A 20,251-nucleotide genomic window follows, 5' to 3' on the forward strand; every position below is an offset into this window, starting at 1 on the left:
TATATTTTATATAATTATAAAAGGTAGCATCAACATGTTGAAAATCTGGTTAATGACATAAGCCTACTCTGTTTTACAAGATATAAATCAGATCCATCCCAGTAGCCTACATTTTACGGTTTAAACGTGCAATCATAGTTCACATAACAGAAAAGTTATGTCATCTCTGCCAATCCTGTCAGAATGATTTTACTTGAAATATGATTAACTGCGCTCAAGCATAGTGGTCACGTGGGGCACCAATTCCGGGCGCTCTTGCGCAGTGTCCTGTAATAACGATATCATTACACTAGTCTGCGCTTTAAGGTAGCCTAGCAACCTGCCTGACGTTGTGACATTTTAATTCTCTCTATGGTGGTGTAAGACTAACTCTCGGATTAATTACATAATTGACACGACAGATGCTCAATTCATTTATGTAATCCTAGTCACAACGTCAGCTGAATTTGGGGGTTGAGATTCATCTTGGGTTCCTTTATTACGGTCGCCAGCTCTGACTCTATTCTTAATCAGACAGTCTCAGGACGGTGTGTAGATGTTGGTTCCTCTCTAGGAAAACAGTTGCACTGGTCAGATAGCAGGTAAGCAGGATCGAGGCGCAGGCAACTGTCCTGTAAACTGAACAGTCGGTATCACGCGCACAGAAGCTCCAGCAGTAGTCTATCTCAAGGATGCTGTGTTTACTGGACATCAGGCACGAATCTACTGTTTTTCACTTTTTAGGACACTAAACTCGCGTACCGGGAACAGCGCCCGGTTTTTCACCTTTGACAGGTCACGCTAGTGTCACTCACGGGCTGTCATTCGCCAGGGTATCGACTTGTCATTCCCCGGGGCGTAGTATATTTCAGATGAGTCTAGAAGAAAGCCGTTAACCGTAAAGTGCTGGTGTTTTGACGATTGAAAACCTGTAGATATGTCCCATATCATGGATTAATTCAATTGGATAAGTATTTCATCATGCCCTGCCTTGCGCCTGATTGAGACCGATTCACTGGCGAAGCATTTCACCTTGCAGATGAAAGGTAAATTATTTGTCACAGAGAGTGTGCGCAACCCCACAGCATGTCTGTATGTGATTATTATTGCATGTTGATTGATCATGCATTCTTGTTTTTAAATGTTCATAGTTCAGCGTGCCATAGCAAAGAGGTGCATGGCTGAGTAGACCTGTACCAAGTGATATTATAGATCATATGTAATCTCTGATATGTGACAGTTGAGTAGAAAATAATCTCTAGGTCAAGTGGTTTCCAACCTGTGGTCCATGGGGGTACTGCAGGTGGTCCGTGAATTGTTTTAATTTCTTTATTTTTAGAGAATATTTATTTTTAGATCATTTTTTCTTCCAAAAATAAATAACAGTTTAGGAAGTATAATGGTGTTATAAGCAATTTTACATTACTTTTCACAAACACATTTTTAACAATAATAATAGGCCTTTAATTTGTTATATTCCCTGCAAATATGACCACAAATATATTTGATGTAAAAAAAACTAAATCCGCTGGTGCTGTGTGGACTAAGCTAGTAGGGCCTTGCAAGGACCAGCCGAGTTCGGTGTGGACGGCAATGGGTCCACCAGGCGGGCCTGTACACTGTAGCTGTATGGGGTATCAGGAGGTGAGGCATGTCTGAACCAATCAGCAGCAGAGGTTGAGCTTGGGCTACCCGTGGCAAAGGCTGCTTATGGAGGTGGTCGTATTGCTTTTGGTGGGAGTGTTTGGAAAGACCTAGGTTGTCTGCGGTCATATCTGATACTTCTTGAAAGGATTGAGCAGGGGAAACACATCAAAGGTAACTGAGGCACCTTGCAGTTGCACAACGTCTTGTCGAACTGTCCTGAGTGTGAAGGTCTCAGGTTTAGAATTGAGGTTAAGTTGTTGAACAGCCTGTGGCATTACTTTCGCTGATCAGTTGGGATAGCGCACGCTTAAACCAGGATGGAAGCCTGGTGCTGCTGGGACTGGATAAGGTATGCTTTGTCCCACAGTTAAGTAGGGTTCACCTGGAACAGGGTATGGTGTAAATCCTGGTGCAGGATATGGCGCTGCAGATGCTGGTCCAGGGTATGAAGCCGCAGGTGCTGGTCCGGTGTATGGAGCCATAGGTGTTGATCCTGGGTGCGGAACCACGGAAGCTGGAGCTGGGTGAGGAACCACAGGAGCTGTAGCAGGGTGTGGAACCATGGGAGCTGGAGCAGGGTGCGTAACCATGGGAGCTGGAGCAGGGTGCGTAACCATGGGAGCTGGAGCATAACCACGGGAGATGGAGATGAGTGCCTCGGGTAGGCAGGGAAAGATGATGTGAGTCTTCATAGGCTCCGCCTCTTTCTCCTAGGTTGGCGTGTTGTGGTTGTGTGAGTGGGATAGACGCAAAGCTGTCACATGATTCATCAGACAGTGCTGGTGAGGGGCTCCTCTGCTCTGATTGAGTCATCTGGGTTCTGGCTGCATCAACACCTTCATCTCTTTCTTTAAGAAAGGATGTGACAAGCTTGGCTAGATCTAGCTCATTAGCTACCTTCTGTATATGCTGCTGCCTGTTCAATTGTGTAGCTATTGCTTCTCCGGCCCGATGAGCTTCCTCCTGTCGACGCTGAGTTTCTTCCTGTTGTCGCTGAGCTTCTCTGGCTTCGGCTGCAATGCGTCGACACGACGTCAACATTGTGATCTTGCTCTAGCCGGCGTTGTAGGTCATTAAACTCCATGAGCTTCATTCTTTCCTCCAACATAGCTGCTTGGAAGTGGGATAGATCTGGGAAGCGGCTCACTGATAAGCTGGCACTTTATCTGGATCTGATAGCACCCCTCCGCTCGACTACTCCTTCGTCCTAATGATGGGGGTGCCTGAGTGGTGGGGAGATATTCAACAGCATAATCGCCCAGGTGAGCGAGGGGGATGTCTTTATTGGATGGGTCCGTATGTGTCGGATCCATATCTTCAGGTTGTTTACTCAATCCAACTCTAAGGACCATGAATTAGAGGATGATGCCTCTGGAATTTATTCAGTGATTGAGTAGGTGAAGTTATGGAGATTGTACTCCTATTAGAGAGATGGTGAGAGAGACAGTTCCTCAGTTTAGGATTCTTTAATGTTAATTGGAGACCCTCTTGGAACTACCCATCCCGGATCCGGGAGAATTGTCATCAACTACACTAATTAGCAAAAATGTCCAAAAATATGACTAGAAAATATTCATATTCATGAAATCACAAGTGAAATATAGTGAAACACAGCTTAGCCTTTTGTTAATCACCCTTGTCACAGCCAAAGCAAGACAAGCGTTTGTGTAAGTTTATCGATAGCCTAGCATAGCATTATGTCCAGCTAGCAGCACGAAGCTTTGTCACGAAAATCAGAAAAGCAATCAAATTAACCGTTTACCTTTGATGATCTTCGGATGTTTTCACTGACAAGACTCCCAGTTAGAAAGCAAATGTTCCTTTTGTTCCATAAAGATTATTTTTATACCCAAAATACCTCCTTTTGTTGGTCACCTTATGTTGAGAAATCAACCGGAAATAGTTCCATAATATCGACAGAAACATGGCAAACGTTTTTTATAATCAATCCTCAAGGTGTTTTTCAAATATCTATTCAATAATATATCAACTGGGACAATTGGCTTTTCAGTAGGAGCGAGAGGAAAAATGACTACCTCTGTGTTTTACGCAAGAATCACTCAGAGCCCTCAGCTGGCCACTTACGCAATGTAGTCGTTTACGCTCATTCTTCAAAATAAAGGCCTGAAACTACGTCTAAAGGCTGTAGACACCTTAGGGAAGCCACAGGAAAAGGAATCTGGTTGATATCCCTTTCAATGGGCAATAGGGATGCATAGAAAGACAGGGGTTTCAAAATAAGAGTCACTTCCTGATTGGATTTTCTCAGGATTTCGTCTGCAATATAAAATAAATAATGTCCAAAACTGAGAGTTGTGTTCACAGCTGTAGGTGGCAAGCTCTGCTTGGTAATGAACTAAACACTCTGGCAGCTTGTGATAGTTGTGACATCATCACTGAGTTCTTAAAGGGACAGGCTTTCCTGCAGCTGCTGTAGGTCACTTGTAGTCCACCTATATGACTCCACCTCTTCTGAAACTAGGGGATAACGAGGGCTTCCAGGGGAGAATGAGGGCTTCCGTGGCTTCCCTCTCATTGAAGCCACGGATGTTCAAGGCCGACCACGGTACTACAGGCATTGTCAGCAAACACTGTAGTGAATGGGAAAATGGCAATCTTTGTGGAAAAAAAAAATCAAAGACAATCATGGTATGTAATTGCTTCTAATACACCAGATGTATGCTCTTCAACCGATTTATTTCAAAATTGCACACAAGATAAAGGATAAGGATTATTGAATTGCTAATAGCAGCCTGCAGTACCCCAGCCACCTTCAACTTGAGTTACTCAATGAGAAAGGGTAGCACTGAGCTAGCCTGCAACGGCACTTCCTGGAGTACCTCAAACTGTGCATGTTATGTATCCATGAGATGCCATCTTAATCAACACCATTTGGCTTCAATGTGCTATTGAGTCTTCACATAGTAATGATTGGTGTCACGTGATCAATGGCTGTCCATTCAATGGCTGAATCAACATGTATATAGCCACTAACAACAACATTTGTGATGGCTTTTTTCTTTCCAATATATTGCTTTATTGACAGTGACACACCTTCCATGACCACAACCACAATCTATTATGTTTAGGCTACCCTTGCACATTGAAGTGGTCACATGTACCCTTCAGTTTCCAGAGCCACTCTGAATGTCATGAATAAATCAGGGGAGGTATTTAATTTATGGAGGTTGGCGGACAAACAATATGTTTTGGTAAGTGAGCTGTTCTTGCTGTCACTGGCATTTTATAGGATGATTCTCATAGAGTGAGGGCTACTATGTAGCCTACTTAATGTCATGTGACCCATTGTGTTCTTGTGCTATATCTACTGCTGCAGTGGGTTAGTGTTCTGTCTGAGACTCTTGCTGCCACACATAGTGTGTGTGTTAGAGTGTGTTAGAGATATACATTGTTCTACCTGCATTTTCTGAGGCAGAGGGGCACGATAGATTAGTTTGAAGAGTAGAAAAGCCCACCCTTCCCCTCCATAACATACAGTAGTTGAAAGGGAAGATGCAAGGAGGGAATGGAGCAGGGAGTAATGGGATAGAAAGGGGGTTGGACTAGGGGACTGAAATGTGTTGCTAAGCAACAGGAAAGTAGACATGGATTGGGGTAGAAAGTTGGTTCCCACCGACTGCCTATGGTTTAGTATGGTTATGATGTCAGCTGTGATGTCTGGGGACTGGGGGGGCAGGAGGTGGACAGGTACTCCGTGTGAGCCAGTTCCCTCACCCCCTTCTGGCTCCATGCCAATTCCCCCTCCCAGTCAGGCCACAGGGTTCGGTGTTAGATGGAGACAGTCTGTGACCAGAGGGGGATGAGGGAAGGGGTTGTGAAGGAAAAACAAACACAGGTCTCTCATCTTCTCATTCTACATTTGCATCGGTTACACAACCAGCTCAGCAGACTGCACATTCCTCTCTCTTGTAATTGCTCTCCCATCTGTTCAATCTCTTTATCTAACAAACGCTCTCCCATCCCTTCCACATGATTTGTGGTTACTAATCAGGTTGATGGATCAAATGCAGCAGAAACAAAGCAGTATAGATCCAGCAAGAGTCTCTAGACAATCTGGATTGAATGCTGTTCCAGGACCTGCTCTACCCCTACAGCCAACAGCCCGGGACACCTCTATGACCTGTCCCATAGTGGGATCTGGGAAACTCCCAGGAATGGGTCCAATTCAGGCCTCAGGTGTACGTGAGATGCTAGACCCGGTGAGGCCGGAGCATGTACAGCCTGGGTCCCGTGCTGCAGTTCCAGTCAACATCAGCCGTCCCAGACCTACTGGACTGAATTCCTCCAGAGGTCCAGAGGCTGATATGAAGGATAAGGCCTTTATTCCAAACCGCATTCCTGGACCACACAGCCCCATCTCCCTGTCCCAGTCCCCCACAGAGTCTTCCCAGTTGTCCCGCAGTCCTCAGAGTCCTCATAGCACTCAGCCTTACACCAGCCAGTCTTACCTCATCCCACAGCCTAACCTGCCTCAGCCTTGCCTCACCCCGCCATCCAGCCTCAGCCCCAAACCAGGCTCCAGTCCACAACCCCAGGGGACCAGATCCCCTGGAGGCGCTGTGAAGAACCAGCTACAGACTGACAAGACTGAAGGAGAAACAGATTACGGCTTCAGGTGAGACAGATCACAAATGATGACGCCAAGTACTATTTCAGTAGCATGCCCACTGTATATTATATTTGTTCTAAAGTTTTTGTTCTACTCCCTGACTAAATACAGTAACATGTTGTTGTCTCCATGGAGATTGTTCTCTCTTTCCGTCCTTGGCATGGCAAACGAGCTAGGCAGAACCCAGCCTCCGGTATAGAAGCCATTTGCAGGATGATGAGTTGATATGAGCCAGAATGTGTCATATGAATCAAATGCCATTAATCTCAGTAAGAACCATCTGAACTAGACAGAATGCATACAGGCTGCACATTTCCTTGACAGAGGTCCCAGACAGTTCTCTCTCTCTCTCCCCTTCTGTTCATTCACAACCACTTTTACTGATATTAGATTGGATTGTTCCTGTAGGTGCAGTTTATAGTCCATTTACCCTAGGGTCAAGGGATTGGCTATAATATGTTCACTGGTCACTTGACATTTTGAGTCAAGTAAGAGTACAGTATGGGTTCAACACTTAACATTGAGCTATACATTATTACACAATAATTACATTACTGCACAGTTATGATTGCAAATCTACACTACAAAAGTATGTAGACACCCCTTTCCAATTAGTGGATTCAGCTATTTCAGCCACACCCGTTGCTGACAGGTGTATACAATCGAGCACACCGACATGCAATCTCCATAGACAAACACTGGCAGTAGAATGGCACATATTGAAGAGCTTAGTGACATTCAACGTGGCACCATCATAGGATGCCTCCTTTCCACCAACTCAGTTCGTCAGATCTCTGCCCTGCTAGAGCTGCCCCGGTCAACTGTAAGTGCTGTTATTGTGAAGTGGAAATGTCTAGGAGCAAGAACGGCTCAGCAGCGAAGTGGTAGGCCTCACAAGCTCACAGAACAGGGCCGCTGAGTGCTGAAGTGCGTAGCGCGTAAAAAAGCATCAGTCCTCGGTTGCAACACTCACTACCTTTGTAATGAATTGGAATGCTGACTGCGAGCTAGGCCTACTCGCCCAAGCAAGTCCCCGCAGCAATGTTCCAACATCTAGTGGAAAGCCTTCCCAGAAGAGTGGAAGCTGTTATAGCAGCAAAGGGGGGACCAACTCCATATTACTGCCCATGATTTTGGAATGAGATGTTCGACGAGCAGGTGTCCACATAATTTTGGGCATGTAGTGTATGTAAAGTTTAACTAATGTATGTAGTTTTACTGATAATGTAGGATGTGCATTACCCCCTGTGTCGTCCTCTGATAGGGTTCACATTGTCACATGGAATGTGGGCTCTGCTCTTCCTCCTGATGACATCACCTCTCTGTTTGGGCCACATGCTGGCGATGGGAGCACAGACATGTTTATCATTGGGTGAGCTTCTGCTCCAATCAAAACGGTGCCAGCATTCAATGTCTCCTCCATCATACCTCTATCACTGTTCTGATCTCTCATCTACTACTGATGTCACCTCATCTAATCATCCAAACATTCTCCTTATTCCTCTTCTCCTCCCACTGAGTTATGAGTTGTTCTTCCTCTCTTCCTCCCCACTCAGGCTACAGGAAGTGAACTCTATGATTAACAAGCGGCTGAAGGATGCTCTCTTCACCGACCAGTGGAGTGAACTCTGCATGGACACACTGAGTCGATTTGGATATGTGCTGGTCAGTAAAGAGTTAACTCGCAATGTTGTGCAAGGCCAGTCACTGTCTCAATCTCTGTGGATACAGTTACTCTCTATTTCTCTCTCTCCCTCTCTCTCTCTCTCTCGCTCTCACCTCCCCCTCTATCGCTATAGGTGACGTCCCAGCGTATGCAGGGGGTGCTGTTGCTGGTGTTCTCAAAATGTTGTCATCTTCCATTTCTGAGGGGTTTGCAGACAGAGAAAACACGCACAGGCCTCGGGGGCTACTGGGTGAGTGTCACCCTGGCAACCCCTGCTCTAAAATAGGAGCTTGTTGTTAAATGTAGAGTCCAAAAACCCTTGTTCACAAATACGTACAGTGTATACGGAAAATATTCAGACCCCTTGACTTATTCCATATTTTGTTATGTTACAGCCTTATTCTAAAATGTATTAAATTGTTGTTGTTTTTCAATCTACACACAATAGCCCATAAGGACAAAGCAAAAATAGGTTTTTAGACATTTTGGCAAATTTATAAAAAATTACTTAAATATCACATTTACATAAGTATTCAAACCCTTTACTCAGAACTTTGTTGAAGCACCTTCGGCAGTGATTACAGCCTTGAGTCTTCTTGGATATGATGCTACAAGCTTTGCACACCTGTAGTTGAAGAGTTTCTCACATTCTTCTCTGCAGATCCTCTCAAGCTCTGTCAGGTTGGATGGGGAGTGTCACTGCACAGCTATTTTCAGGTCTTTCCAGAAAAGTTTGATCGGGTTCAAGTCTGTGCTCTGGCTGGGCCACTCGAGGACATTCAAAGACTTACCCCGACGCCACTCCTGCGTTGTCTTGACTGTGTGCTTAGGGTCGTTGTCCTGTTGGAAGGTGAACCTTTGCCCGAGTCTGAGGTCCTGAGCACTCTAAATCAGGTTTTCTTCAAGGATCTCTCTGTACTTTGAGCTGTTCATCTTTCCCTCGATCCTGACTAGTCTCCAAGTCCCTGCCTCTGAAAAACACCCACACAGCATGATGCTGCCACCACCTTGCTTCACAGTAGGGATGGTGCCAGGTTTTCTCCAGACGTGATGCCTGGCATTCAGGCCAAAGAGTTAAATCTTGTTTCTCATGGTCTGGGAGTCCTTTAGGTGCCTTTTGGCAAACTCCAAGCGGGCTGTCATGTGCCTTTTACTCAGGAGTGGCTTCCGTCTAGCCACTGTACCATAAAGAACTGATTGGTGGAGTCCTGCAGAGATGGTTGTCCTTCTGAAAGCTTCTCCCATCTCCACAGAGGAACTCTGGAGCTCTGTCAGAGTGACCATCGGGTTCTTGGTCACCACCATGACCAAGGCCCTTCTCCCCCGATTGCTCAGTTTGGCCGGGCGAACAGCACTAGGAAGAGTCTTGGTGGTTCCAATCTTCTTCCATTAAGAATGATGGAGGCCACTGTGTTCTTGGGGACCTTCAATGCTGCAGACATTTTTTGGCACCCTTCCCCAGATCTGTGCCTCGACACAATCCTGTCTCGGAGCTCTATGGACAATTCATTCGACCTCATGGCTTGGTTTTTGCTCTGACATGCATTGTCAACTGTGGGACCTTATATAGACAGGTGTGTGCCTTTCCAAATCATGTCCAATCAATTGAATTTACCACAGGTGGACTCCAATCAAGTTGTTGAAACATCTCAAGGATAATCAACGGAAACATGATGCATCTGAGCTCAAGTTTGAGTCTCATAGCAAAGGGTATGAATACTTATGTCAATACCGTATCTGTTTTTTATCTGTAATCCATTTGCAAAACTTTCTAAAAAACAGTTTTTGATTTGTGATTATAGGGTATTGTGTGTAGATTGATGAGGACATAAATAAATGTAATCCATTTTAGAATAAGGCTGTAACGTAACAAAATATGGAAAAAGTTAAGAGGTCTGAATACTTTCTGAATGCACTGTAGCTTTTAAATTGCATCAAAATATGTTAATATGCCAGGGAGAGAGAAAAGAGGTGTGTGTGTGTGTGTGTGCATGCGTGACCTTCCTGAGCGTGTTGATGTCAGCATCAGTTCTGGCTGCCGGAGCAGTCTCCTTCTCCCTGAGGTCAGTGCAGCAGGACTGTCTGGCTCTTTGATGCAAACGATACCAAAATGCCATCTGTCCTTTCATCCTTATCACAGTGGATGTTTGATTAAAGGCTGGTAGAGCATCCATCTTTTATCCATCATTGTGTGTTACATTTTCATACTCTCTCTCTATTCCCCTCCCCCAGGGTAATAAAGGGGGTGTAAGTGCGAGGATGACGATGTTCGGCCACCCGGTGTGTTTCCTGAACTGTCATCTGCCGGCTCACATGCGGAACCTGGAGCAGCGCATGGAGGACTTTGGAAGCATTCTGCAGCAACAGCAGTTTGAGGGCGGGACCGCCTCGGGTGTGCTGGACCACGAGTGGGTCATTTTGATTGGAGAGGGCTGATGTAAACAGTATGTCTAGGACCAGGAGTTTATCCCACCTGACCACCTATGGGAGTTTTTTTGGTGACATTTTACTTGACAACCCAGCATTATAACACGTTATGACACAGTCATAACCATGTAATAAAAGCTGACATAACTTGTCATAGCATATATTTAGACCTGTCATAGCATATATTTAGACCTGTTGTGACATATATAGCATTTTTTATGGCAGGTTATGACACCTACATAAGACTGTCAAAACTCACAAAACCAAGCACAGTAGTTATTATATGGCTGGTTATGACACCTACATAAGAGTGTAAAACCCACATAACCTACCACAAAAGGCAAAACATTGCATTACACCACATCCTACATGTCAACAGTATGTTTATGTTATATCATTATTCTTTTTTGGACCATATTAAATTAGCATTGTATATGCGCACCCCATTGATGTCAGACATTCACCTACCCCAATGCACTGTTGCTGATGACTGGGATGAATACAGGAGTATATTTCAGGAGCAGGACAAGACATCCTCTTTTTGACTGATGACTGACATAAGAGCATTTACGTGACAGGCCTATCTCAATCAATCAAATGTATTTATAAATGTTACGTCAGCAGATGTCACAAAGTGCTTATACAGAAACCCAGCCTAAAACCCCAAAAGGCAAGCAATGCAGATGTACAGTAGAAGCACGGTGACGAGGAAAAGCTCCCTAGAAAGGCAGGAATTGAGGAAGAAACCTAGAGAGGATATATGTGATAATGCTTCTTGACAGTGTCATAAAGTGTATTTTCTTAGTCTAAGTGACACAGGGTGGTCATAATGCTTCATGACAGTGTCATAAAGTTATTTAAAATATGATGAAAAAACATTAATTACAACAACAAATGATTTAAGAAACAAACTTTCAAATTAAAGGAAACTTCTTGGCAGGGAAAAAAATATTTTGAATAAATATGGGTTTTGACACTCTTATGTAGGTGTCATAACCAGCCATAAAATAACGCAATATATGTGTAAAAATATGTCATGACAATGTTCGAACGACATTATGACAGATTATGACAAGTTATGACATGGTTATGCCCGTGTCATAACGTGCTATGAAAGTAAAATCAAGTAAAGTTTCACACTTTTTTAAAAAATCAAATAGTTTTTTCATGTGGTCAAGGTCAGGTGGTCAGGTCAGGTGGTTAGGTCATGTGTGGTCAGGAAATACTCCTGGTCATAATTATCAAATCAAATGAAATGTTATTTGTCACATGCCCCGAATACAACAGGTGTAGGTAGACCTTACAGTGAAATGCTTACTTACAAGCCCTTAACCAACAATGCAGTTTTAAGAAAATCCCCAAAAAATTAAGAGATAAGAATAACAAATAATTAAAGAGCAGCAGTAAATGACAATAACGGGGTTATATACAGGGTGTACCGGTACAGAGTCAATGTGTCAATGTGCGGGGGGTAACTGAGGTAATTGTGTACATGTAGGTAGAGTTATTAAAGTGGCTATGCATAGATAATAATAGAGTAGCAGCAGCGTGGGGTGGAGGCAATGCAAATAGTCTGGGTAGCCATTAGCTGTTCAGGAGTCTTATGGCTTGGGGTAGAAGCTGATTAGAAGCCTCTTGGACTTGGCGCTCTGGTACCGCTTGCCGTGCGGTAGCAGAGAGAACAGTCTATGACTAGGGTGGCTGGAGTCTTTGACAATTTTTAGGGCCTTCATTTGACACTGCCTGGTATAGAGGTCCTGGATGGCAGGAAGATTGGCAACGGTGATGTACTGGGCCGTACGCACTACCCTCAGTAGTACCTTGCAGTTGGAGGCCGAGCAGTTGCCATACCAGGCAGTGATGCAACCGGTCAGGATGCTCTCAATGGTGCAGCTGGAAAACCTTTTGAGTATCTGAGGACCCATGCCAAATCTTTTCCGTCTCCTGAGGGGGAAAAGGTTTTGTCGTGCCCTCTTCACGACTGTCTTGTTAATTTGTTGGTGATGTGGACTCCAAGGAACTTGAAGCTCTCAACCTGCTCCACTACAGCCCCGTCGATGAGGATGGGGGCATGCTCGGTCCTCCTTTTCCTGTAGTCCACAATCATCTCCTTTGTCTTGATCACGTTGAGGGAAAGGTTGTTGTCCATGCTCCACACGGTTAGGTCTCTGACCTCCTCCCTATAGGCTGTCTCATCGTTGCCGGTGATCAGGCCTACCACTGTTGTGTCATTAGCAAATTTAATGATGGAGTCGTGCCTTGCCGTGCAGTCATGAGTGAACAGGGAGTACAGGAGGGGAATGAGCACACACCCCTGAGGGGCCCCTGTGTTGAGGATCAGCGTGGCGGATGTGTTGTTACCTACCCTTCCAACCTGGGGGCGGCCCGTCAGGAAGTCCGGGATCCAGTTGCAGAGGGAGGTGTTTAGTCCCAGGGTCCTTAGCTTAGTAATGAGATTTGAGGGCACTATGGTGTTGAACGCTAAGCTGTAGTCAATGAATAGCATTCTCACATAGGTGTTCCTTTTGTCCAGGTGGGAAAGGGCAGTATGGTGTGCAATAGAGATTGTATCATCTGTGAATCTGTTGGATTAGGTATGCAAATTGGAGCGTGTCTAGGGTTTCTGGGATAATGGTGTTGATGTGAGCCATGACCAGCCTTTCAAAGCATTTCATAGCTACAGACGTGAGTGCTACGGCTTGGTAGTCATTTAGGCAGGTTATACCTTAGTGTTCTTGGGCACAGGGACTATGGTGGTCTGCTTGAAACATGTTGGTATTACAGACTCAGACAGGGAGAGGTTGAAAATGTCAGTGAAGACACTTGCCAGTTGGTCAGTGCATGCTCGGAGTACATGTCCTGGTAATCTGTCTGACCCAGTGGCCTGTGAATGTTGACCTGTTTAAAGGTCTTACTCACATCGGCTGCAGAGAGCTTGATTCATACAGTTGTCCGGAACAGCTGATGCTCTCATGCATGTTTCAGTGTTACTTGCCTCGAAGCGAGCATAGAAGTGATTTAGCTCGTCTGGTAGGCTTGTGTCCCTGGGCAGCTCTCGGCTGTGCTTCCCTTTGTAGTCTGTAATAGTTTGCAAGCCCTGCCACATCCGCCGGTGTTGTACGATTTTTCCTAAGTCCTGTATAGACACTTTGCCTGTTTGATGGTTCATCGGAGGGCATAGCGGGATTTCTTATAAGCTTCCAGGTTAGAGTCCCACTCCTTGAAAGCGGCAGCTCTAGCCTTGAGCTCAGTGCGAATGTCACCTGTAATCCATGGCTTCTGGTTGGGGTATGTACGTACGGTCACTGTGGGGACGACGTCCTCGATGCACTTATTGATAAAGCCAGTGACTGATGGGGTGTACTCCTCAATGCCATCGGAGGAATCCCGGGAACATATTCTAGTCTGTGCTAGCAAAACAGTCCTCTAGTTTAGCATCTGCTTCATCTGACCACTTTTTTATAGACCGAGTCACTGGTGCTTCCTGCATTCATTTTTGCTTGTAAGCAGGAATCAGGAGGATAGAGTTATGGTCAGATTTGCCAAATGGAGGGCGAGGGGGAGCTTTGTATGTGTCTCTGTGTGTGGAGAAAAACTGGTCTAGAATTTTTTTCCCCTCTGGTTGCACATTTAACATGCTGATAGAAATGAGGTAAAACTGATTTAAGTTTCATTGCATTAAAATCCCCGGCCACTAGGAGCGCCGCCTGAGCATTTTCCTGTTTGCTTATGGCGGAATACAGCTCATTGAGTGCGATTTTAGTGCCAACCTCGGTCTGTGGTGTTATGTAGACAGCTATGAAAAATACAGATGAAAACGCTCTAGGTAGATAGTGTGGTCTACAGCTTATCATGATATACTCTACCTTAGGGGAGTAAAACCCTGAGACTTCCTTATATATCATGCACCAGCTATTCTTTACAAATATGCACAGGCCACCGCCCCGTGTCTTACCAGAGGCTGCTGTTCTGTCCTGCCGAAAGAGTGTACAACCCGCCAGCTGTATGTTCTTAATGTCGTCATTCAGCCACGACTGGGTGAAACATAAGATATTACCGTTTTTAATGTCCCGTTGGTAGGATATACATGCTTTCAGTTCGTCCCATTTATTTTCCAGCGATTGAATGTTAGCTAGCATAATGGAAGGCAAGGGCAGATTAGCCACTCGTCGCCTGATCCTCAAAAGGCATCCTGATCTCTTTCCGCGAAACCTACGTTTCCTTTTCCAGCGAATCACAGGGATCTGGGCCTGGTCGGGTGTTCGTAGTATATCCTTCGCGTCCGACTCATTGAAGAAGAACTCCTCGTCCAATTTGAGGTGAGTAATCCCAGTTCTGATGTCCAGAAACTCTTTTATCGGTCACAAGAGACGGTAGCAGCAACATTATGTACAAAACAAGTTACGAACAACGCGGAAAAACTAACAAAATAGCATGGTTGCTTAAGAGCCTATAAGACGGCAGCCCTACCCTCCGGCGAAATCTTTAAGCCTGGTGTTCTGATGATCAGTTGTTGGCTCATAGAGTGGTGAAATGGTCCTGTGTTCTTCTCCCAGCGTGGTGTTCTGGTTTGGAGATCTTAACTTCCGCATAGAGGACTATGACATTCATGTGGTGAAGAGTGCCATTGACAGCAATAAACTACCTTTGCTGTGGGAGAGAGACCAGGTGAGAAATCTGTCAGTTATTTGACATTTAAAAAAAAGAGTCCAAATGGAATTTTCTTTGAAAACAGAGTACCAAATGGAAGTCATGTTTATCTTTGAAAATAATGACTGTTGGTTAATTATCAGCAGAGATAGCTATAGCACCAACAAAAATCAACCTACACCCAATAATATTCAATCACAGTGGCTGCATCAAGTCAAGCAAACTATTTTGATGATTTAATTGTATTTTCTATGTCTCTCTTTCCCTCGCTCTCTTTCTCTTCATTCTCACATGTTTGTTTTGCAGCTCAACATAGCCAAAAACAGTGAGTCCATCTTAGACGGCTTCTTAGAAGGCCCTCTCAAATTCCCCCCCACATATAAGTTTGATGTGGGGACACACACATACGACACCAGGTACGTGATACTGTGTAGAGCAATAAATGGTTTGTGATTGATGTGACGCTCCCTTTTTAATGACTTGCTATGATATAGGGGGTAGTTTAGTGTTAGGACACAGTTAGGCAACGCACCACCAGGATACACGTCCACACTCCATCCCCAGGTGGCAGCACCAACCGGGTTAGGGGCTGTGCTCTGCCAGGAAGCCGGGAGAAGTTGACGGGTGTGTGTGTGTGTGTGACCAGATGCTTCTCAGCCTGTCAGTGTTTGGTGTTGTTTTGTGTTAGTTAGCCTCTTTATTTTAGGCGTGCCTCTTTGTAGTTTTCTTTTTTGGGGGGAGGGGTGGATCAGCTTTAATATTGCGGATAGATTCTTGCTTCCATCAATGTAATTGTCTGCATCATTTCCCAATCCCCCATATATTTTTGGGGTAAATATATATCTATATACATACATATACCCATATACATATACATATATATATATATATATATATATATATATATATATGTAAACATTCATACATTCTTTGTAGTTTTCTTTAGTTTTTATTTATTTTGGGTTACCACTTTGAACGTATACTAATCAGCTTGGCCGACCATGGGAGTCATGACTGAGGTGACCCTGAACCTAAGGTAAGGTTTCTGTATCCTGGGTACATGCATTCAACACCTGGTTACATACGCTTACTTCTCACATTTATGCACACATCAAATCAGGTTACAGACCTTGTAGCTAGGCCTTAGACATAATGAGTGCAGCAAAATCAGTTGTCAAGTTATTGGTTTCATATTAACACCTCTATTGATGGATTCACTGACCTCCAATTCCCACTTATCTCTCTCTCTCTGTTCCTCTCACAGCAGTAAGAAGCGAAAGCCAGCATGGACAGACCGTATCCTGTGGCGTCTGCGTTGTACGGGCTCCCCTGTTCCTACCCACAATGCTGCGCTGCAGCATGGCCTGACCTCTTGGCTGGGTGGGGCAACCAAGGTGGTGCAACATTCCTACCGCAGTCACATGGGCTACACCTGCAGCGATCACAAGCCTGTCTCTGCTGTCTTCTCATTACATGTAAGTCCAACCTCCCTGTGACCCCTGGACTCTCACCCCAGCAGTCACAGTGTTTGATGTTTATCCAGATATGGTTAAAAACCTTTACTGTTACATTATAGCCTTAGAAAGTCATCACATAAGAATCACCCTCTGAAATTATCTTTCTATCTCTGTTTATTTTTCACTCTCATGCTCTCTCCCTCAGTTCCCATTTAAAGTGGACCTTCCTCTTGTAACGCTAGAGTATGTGAAGGAGTGGACTAAGGTTTCTGACGCTACAGTCAGATTTACTGTGATGTCCAACGTCCAGCGCAGCTCATGGGACTGGGTTGCAATATACAAGGTAACTGTGACTTCAACTTCAAGGCAGTGAGATTTCATATTTTCTCTCACACAATATCTATAGTTTATTAGGGCTATGCATAATTGTTCCATAGTCAATTGAAGTCTGTGATTTGTCTACACAGGTTGGGTTCAAACATCACAAGGATTATGTAACATATGTGTGGGCCAAAGCAGATCATGGGTCACAGGTATGATACAAAGCCTGACAAACATACTCCCACTAACTCAACCTCAGACATCCATTGAGATGAGAAAACATTTATCCACACATCCACTGATTATGTTTCTATTTTCTCTATTTGTAGTTTTCTTCACTCTCTTCCCCTTTCTCTCAGGTGACATTTACAGAGGAGGATTTACCCAGGGATGCAGGGGAATACATTTTGGGTTTCTACAGTAATAACATGAACACTATTATCGGTGTGACATCGCCCTTTCAGGTCAGGACCCTTCCTGACGTTTTCCTTCCTGTGTTGTTCAATGAACAGAGAATAAAGCAGTTGCTGTCTGCCATTCAGTTCTGCTGGATATTTCTACTTTTCTCCTAATTTTGTTCCCTACCACACTTTTCTCTTACCCAAACTTCCTCCATCTCCTGTAGATCCATGTTCCTGTGCGCAGCCCGACAGCCACAACAGTATGCCGCTCAGACAGTTCTGACGTCAGCTCGGAGGATGACAGCACACTGGTCCTGCTGGCCCCTGCTAGCTCCCGCAGCCCAAGCCCTGGAAAAATAAAATGCCACCATCGCCACCGCCGCAGCCACAGTCCTGCTCACTCCAACACCCCCATGCCCTCCCTGCAGAGCCTCAGCCTGCACCCTCGTCCCCTAGAGGGGCTCCCAAGCAGCCGCTCGCCCTGCTCTGCTGCTAAGAAGGAGCGCCTGGTGTCCCCCCAGGACACCCTGCCATCGCCCATCAGCCCGCTCTCCCCCCGCAGCCCTGTGTCCCCTGGAGGCGGGGTCTCAGCCCCAGAGGCTCTAATCGCTGCCATCCTGGGGGAGCATAGACCAACTCAGGTCACCCCCACAGGGGGCAGGTCACCAGGCAAGACTGGAGAGACAAGTTTATGAGGAGCCCAACCAACACTATCTGTGGGGTCATGAATATGCAGAGGCATTAAAGGTTGAATTCAATCCATATCGAAGAATTATTGTGGAAGATCCGCATTATAGCTCGAAATTTAAAGGCAATTTTCCCGCTTTCACGGAGACTGTGTTCACGGAAAACGCTGCATGTCGGCTCAATCGGAAATTACCCTTAAATTTGTTTCTGCGATACAGATTGAATCTAGCCCTAAGATAAGACTGTTGAAATGAGGCCAGTAAACACCATATGATGATAGTATCTAGGGCTGATATGGTCCATTGTTTCTATGCTGATCTGACCTCACACTGTCACTGCACTCATAAAAGCAGTGCATGGTACAAGTTGTAGTTTACAACATTCCACATGGTGGTCAACCAGTTGTCTCTATTTCTTAAAACCTGTTAAATGTAATGTCAAAATGTAGATTTCCGTCTAAATAGACATACCCAAAAGTAATTATTTATCATGAGAGGGCCATAAACAATACCAGCTAATGCTTAGCTGAGGATACAAGGAGGAGGATACAATAATACAAGCTGAGGATACAAGCTCAAGTACACAGTGCAAATATGAAACATCATATATATATATATATATATATATATATATATATATATATGTATTTGTTTTCCTATTCAACAAAAATGGGGAAATATGGATTTTAATTATTGAAATGCTTTCAAAATATAGTAACAATGAAATTATAAACGACTTACTCTAAGATTTCACCTTATAACTAAAATAAATATGATCATACAAAATTGGCACCATTTCAAATAACTGACGACAGAGACTTTTCACCCCAACATCCTCTGAGAGACGCAGAGACGCCATTCAAATTCCAGCAGACTTGTGACGCCAGCTTTAAGCACAAAGTGATTTCGTCCCTATGTGACCCAGAGAAAGTGACATTGTTTCAATTCTACGAAATAATTTTGTATTTTTTCATGTTGTGAGCTCTAAATCCACCTGAGAACATTACAGCGAGATGAGACTGCTTTATCTGCAATCGCTAGGCTCTCCGTTTCACATGCAATTTCACATACTGCATGTCAGCTGAGGGCGGAGACAACCAGAGCTTTCACGGAGTTCACAGTAATTTATGTTGTGCCGTTCACAGAGCACTCTGTACACAAAAATGTTGTTCGGAATCGGTCCAGAACTGCTCAAAGTCCCCTAAATATGAATTTACACCTAAGAGCAATCTACTTATCAGTGACTCCATCCTGTAGGGAGCTAGTCCAAATCGCTGAAAGTTTAAGCGTTACCCCAAGTGCTATACAGACTCGTATAAATACTGTATGTACACAAATGTAAAACCAAAGCAAGAGTAAATCTGCAATGTACATTATTGTTGTTATATAGTAAATTGAAGGGATGTCTGTAAATATGCTCTACCTATCGGCCTGGATCACTTGGTGTGGTATTATATCTGTCTTTCTATACTCCCAAGCTCCAATTTCTATTAAAGTGGTTTGTTTCTGAATCTTCCCATCTTGTGTGTATATGTGTAGCACTGTACATGTTTGAGAAAAAAATATTGTCTTATTTTTAAGTTAAGACTTCTAATGGTTTAGTGGTTTGTTTTGGTTGTTGAAATATTGGTTGTGTGAGGGTGTCTGAAGAAAATAAAATGAACAACATGAAAAAGAGACTTGATTTTGTATTATCATTATTCCAGAACATTCAATTGGACAGCTCATAATTATTATGTGCAAAGAGTCCGCAGGTTTTGTCACAATGATCTAGATATTTTCATATTGCACATGTGAGGTTCAACTCATTGTCATCATATCTTCAGCAAACTAGAAGGTTAATATATAACTGTAAATGCCATCTCCTGGTCAGCTTCTTCTTTTTCACACAGTCTGTCACACAATGTTCGGTGTAACCTGCTTATGTTCCAAATTTTTCTGATGTTATTAGGATTTTTTATTTTGCGGGAGATCAACTTTAATGTTGCAGATAGATTATGGATTCCATCAACGTAATTGTCTGCATCATTTCCTATCCCCTATATATTGTTTTGTAAATAGAGTTGAAGTCGGAAGTTTACGTACGCCTTAGCCAAATACATTTAAACTCAGTCAGTGATGATCACCACTTTATTTTAAGAATGTGACATGTCAGAATAATAGTAGAGAATTATTTCATATTTTATTTTTTTCATCACATTCCCAGTGGGTCAGAAGTATACATACTCTCAATTAGTATTTGGTAGCATTGCCTTTAAATGGTTTAACTTGGGTCAAACGTTTCGGGTAGCCTTCCACAAGCTTCCCACAATATGTTGGGTGAATTTTGGCCCATTCCTCCTGACAGAGCTGGTGTAACTGAGTAGAGATAGAGGCCTCCATGCTCG

At 44.1% G+C, this 20,251-nt stretch overlaps 1 protein-coding gene across 1 annotated transcript; it reads left to right on the forward strand.

Annotated features, from left to right (window-relative positions):
• Positions 1–303: 303 nt before the first annotated feature.
• On the forward strand, positions 304–19,541 carry LOC109867926 (inositol polyphosphate 5-phosphatase K). Its single transcript, XM_020457258.2, has 13 exons — positions 304–1,025; positions 5,639–6,262; positions 7,521–7,628; positions 7,813–7,921; positions 8,056–8,172; positions 10,155–10,330; positions 14,906–15,017; positions 15,306–15,415; positions 16,264–16,474; positions 16,662–16,799; positions 16,924–16,989; positions 17,137–17,241; positions 17,403–19,541. The coding sequence occupies exons 2-13, from the start codon at positions 5,643–5,645 to the stop codon at positions 17,871–17,873; spliced, it is 2,343 nt and encodes a 780-aa protein (XP_020312847.1). The 5' UTR covers positions 304–1,025; positions 5,639–5,642; the 3' UTR covers positions 17,874–19,541.
• Positions 19,542–20,251: the final 710 nt, after the last annotated feature.

The sequence above is a fragment of the Oncorhynchus kisutch genome, linkage group LG23 (genome assembly GCF_002021735.2).
Source record: "Oncorhynchus kisutch isolate 150728-3 linkage group LG23, Okis_V2, whole genome shotgun sequence".
Lineage (NCBI taxonomy): Eukaryota > Metazoa > Chordata > Actinopteri > Salmoniformes > Salmonidae > Oncorhynchus > Oncorhynchus kisutch.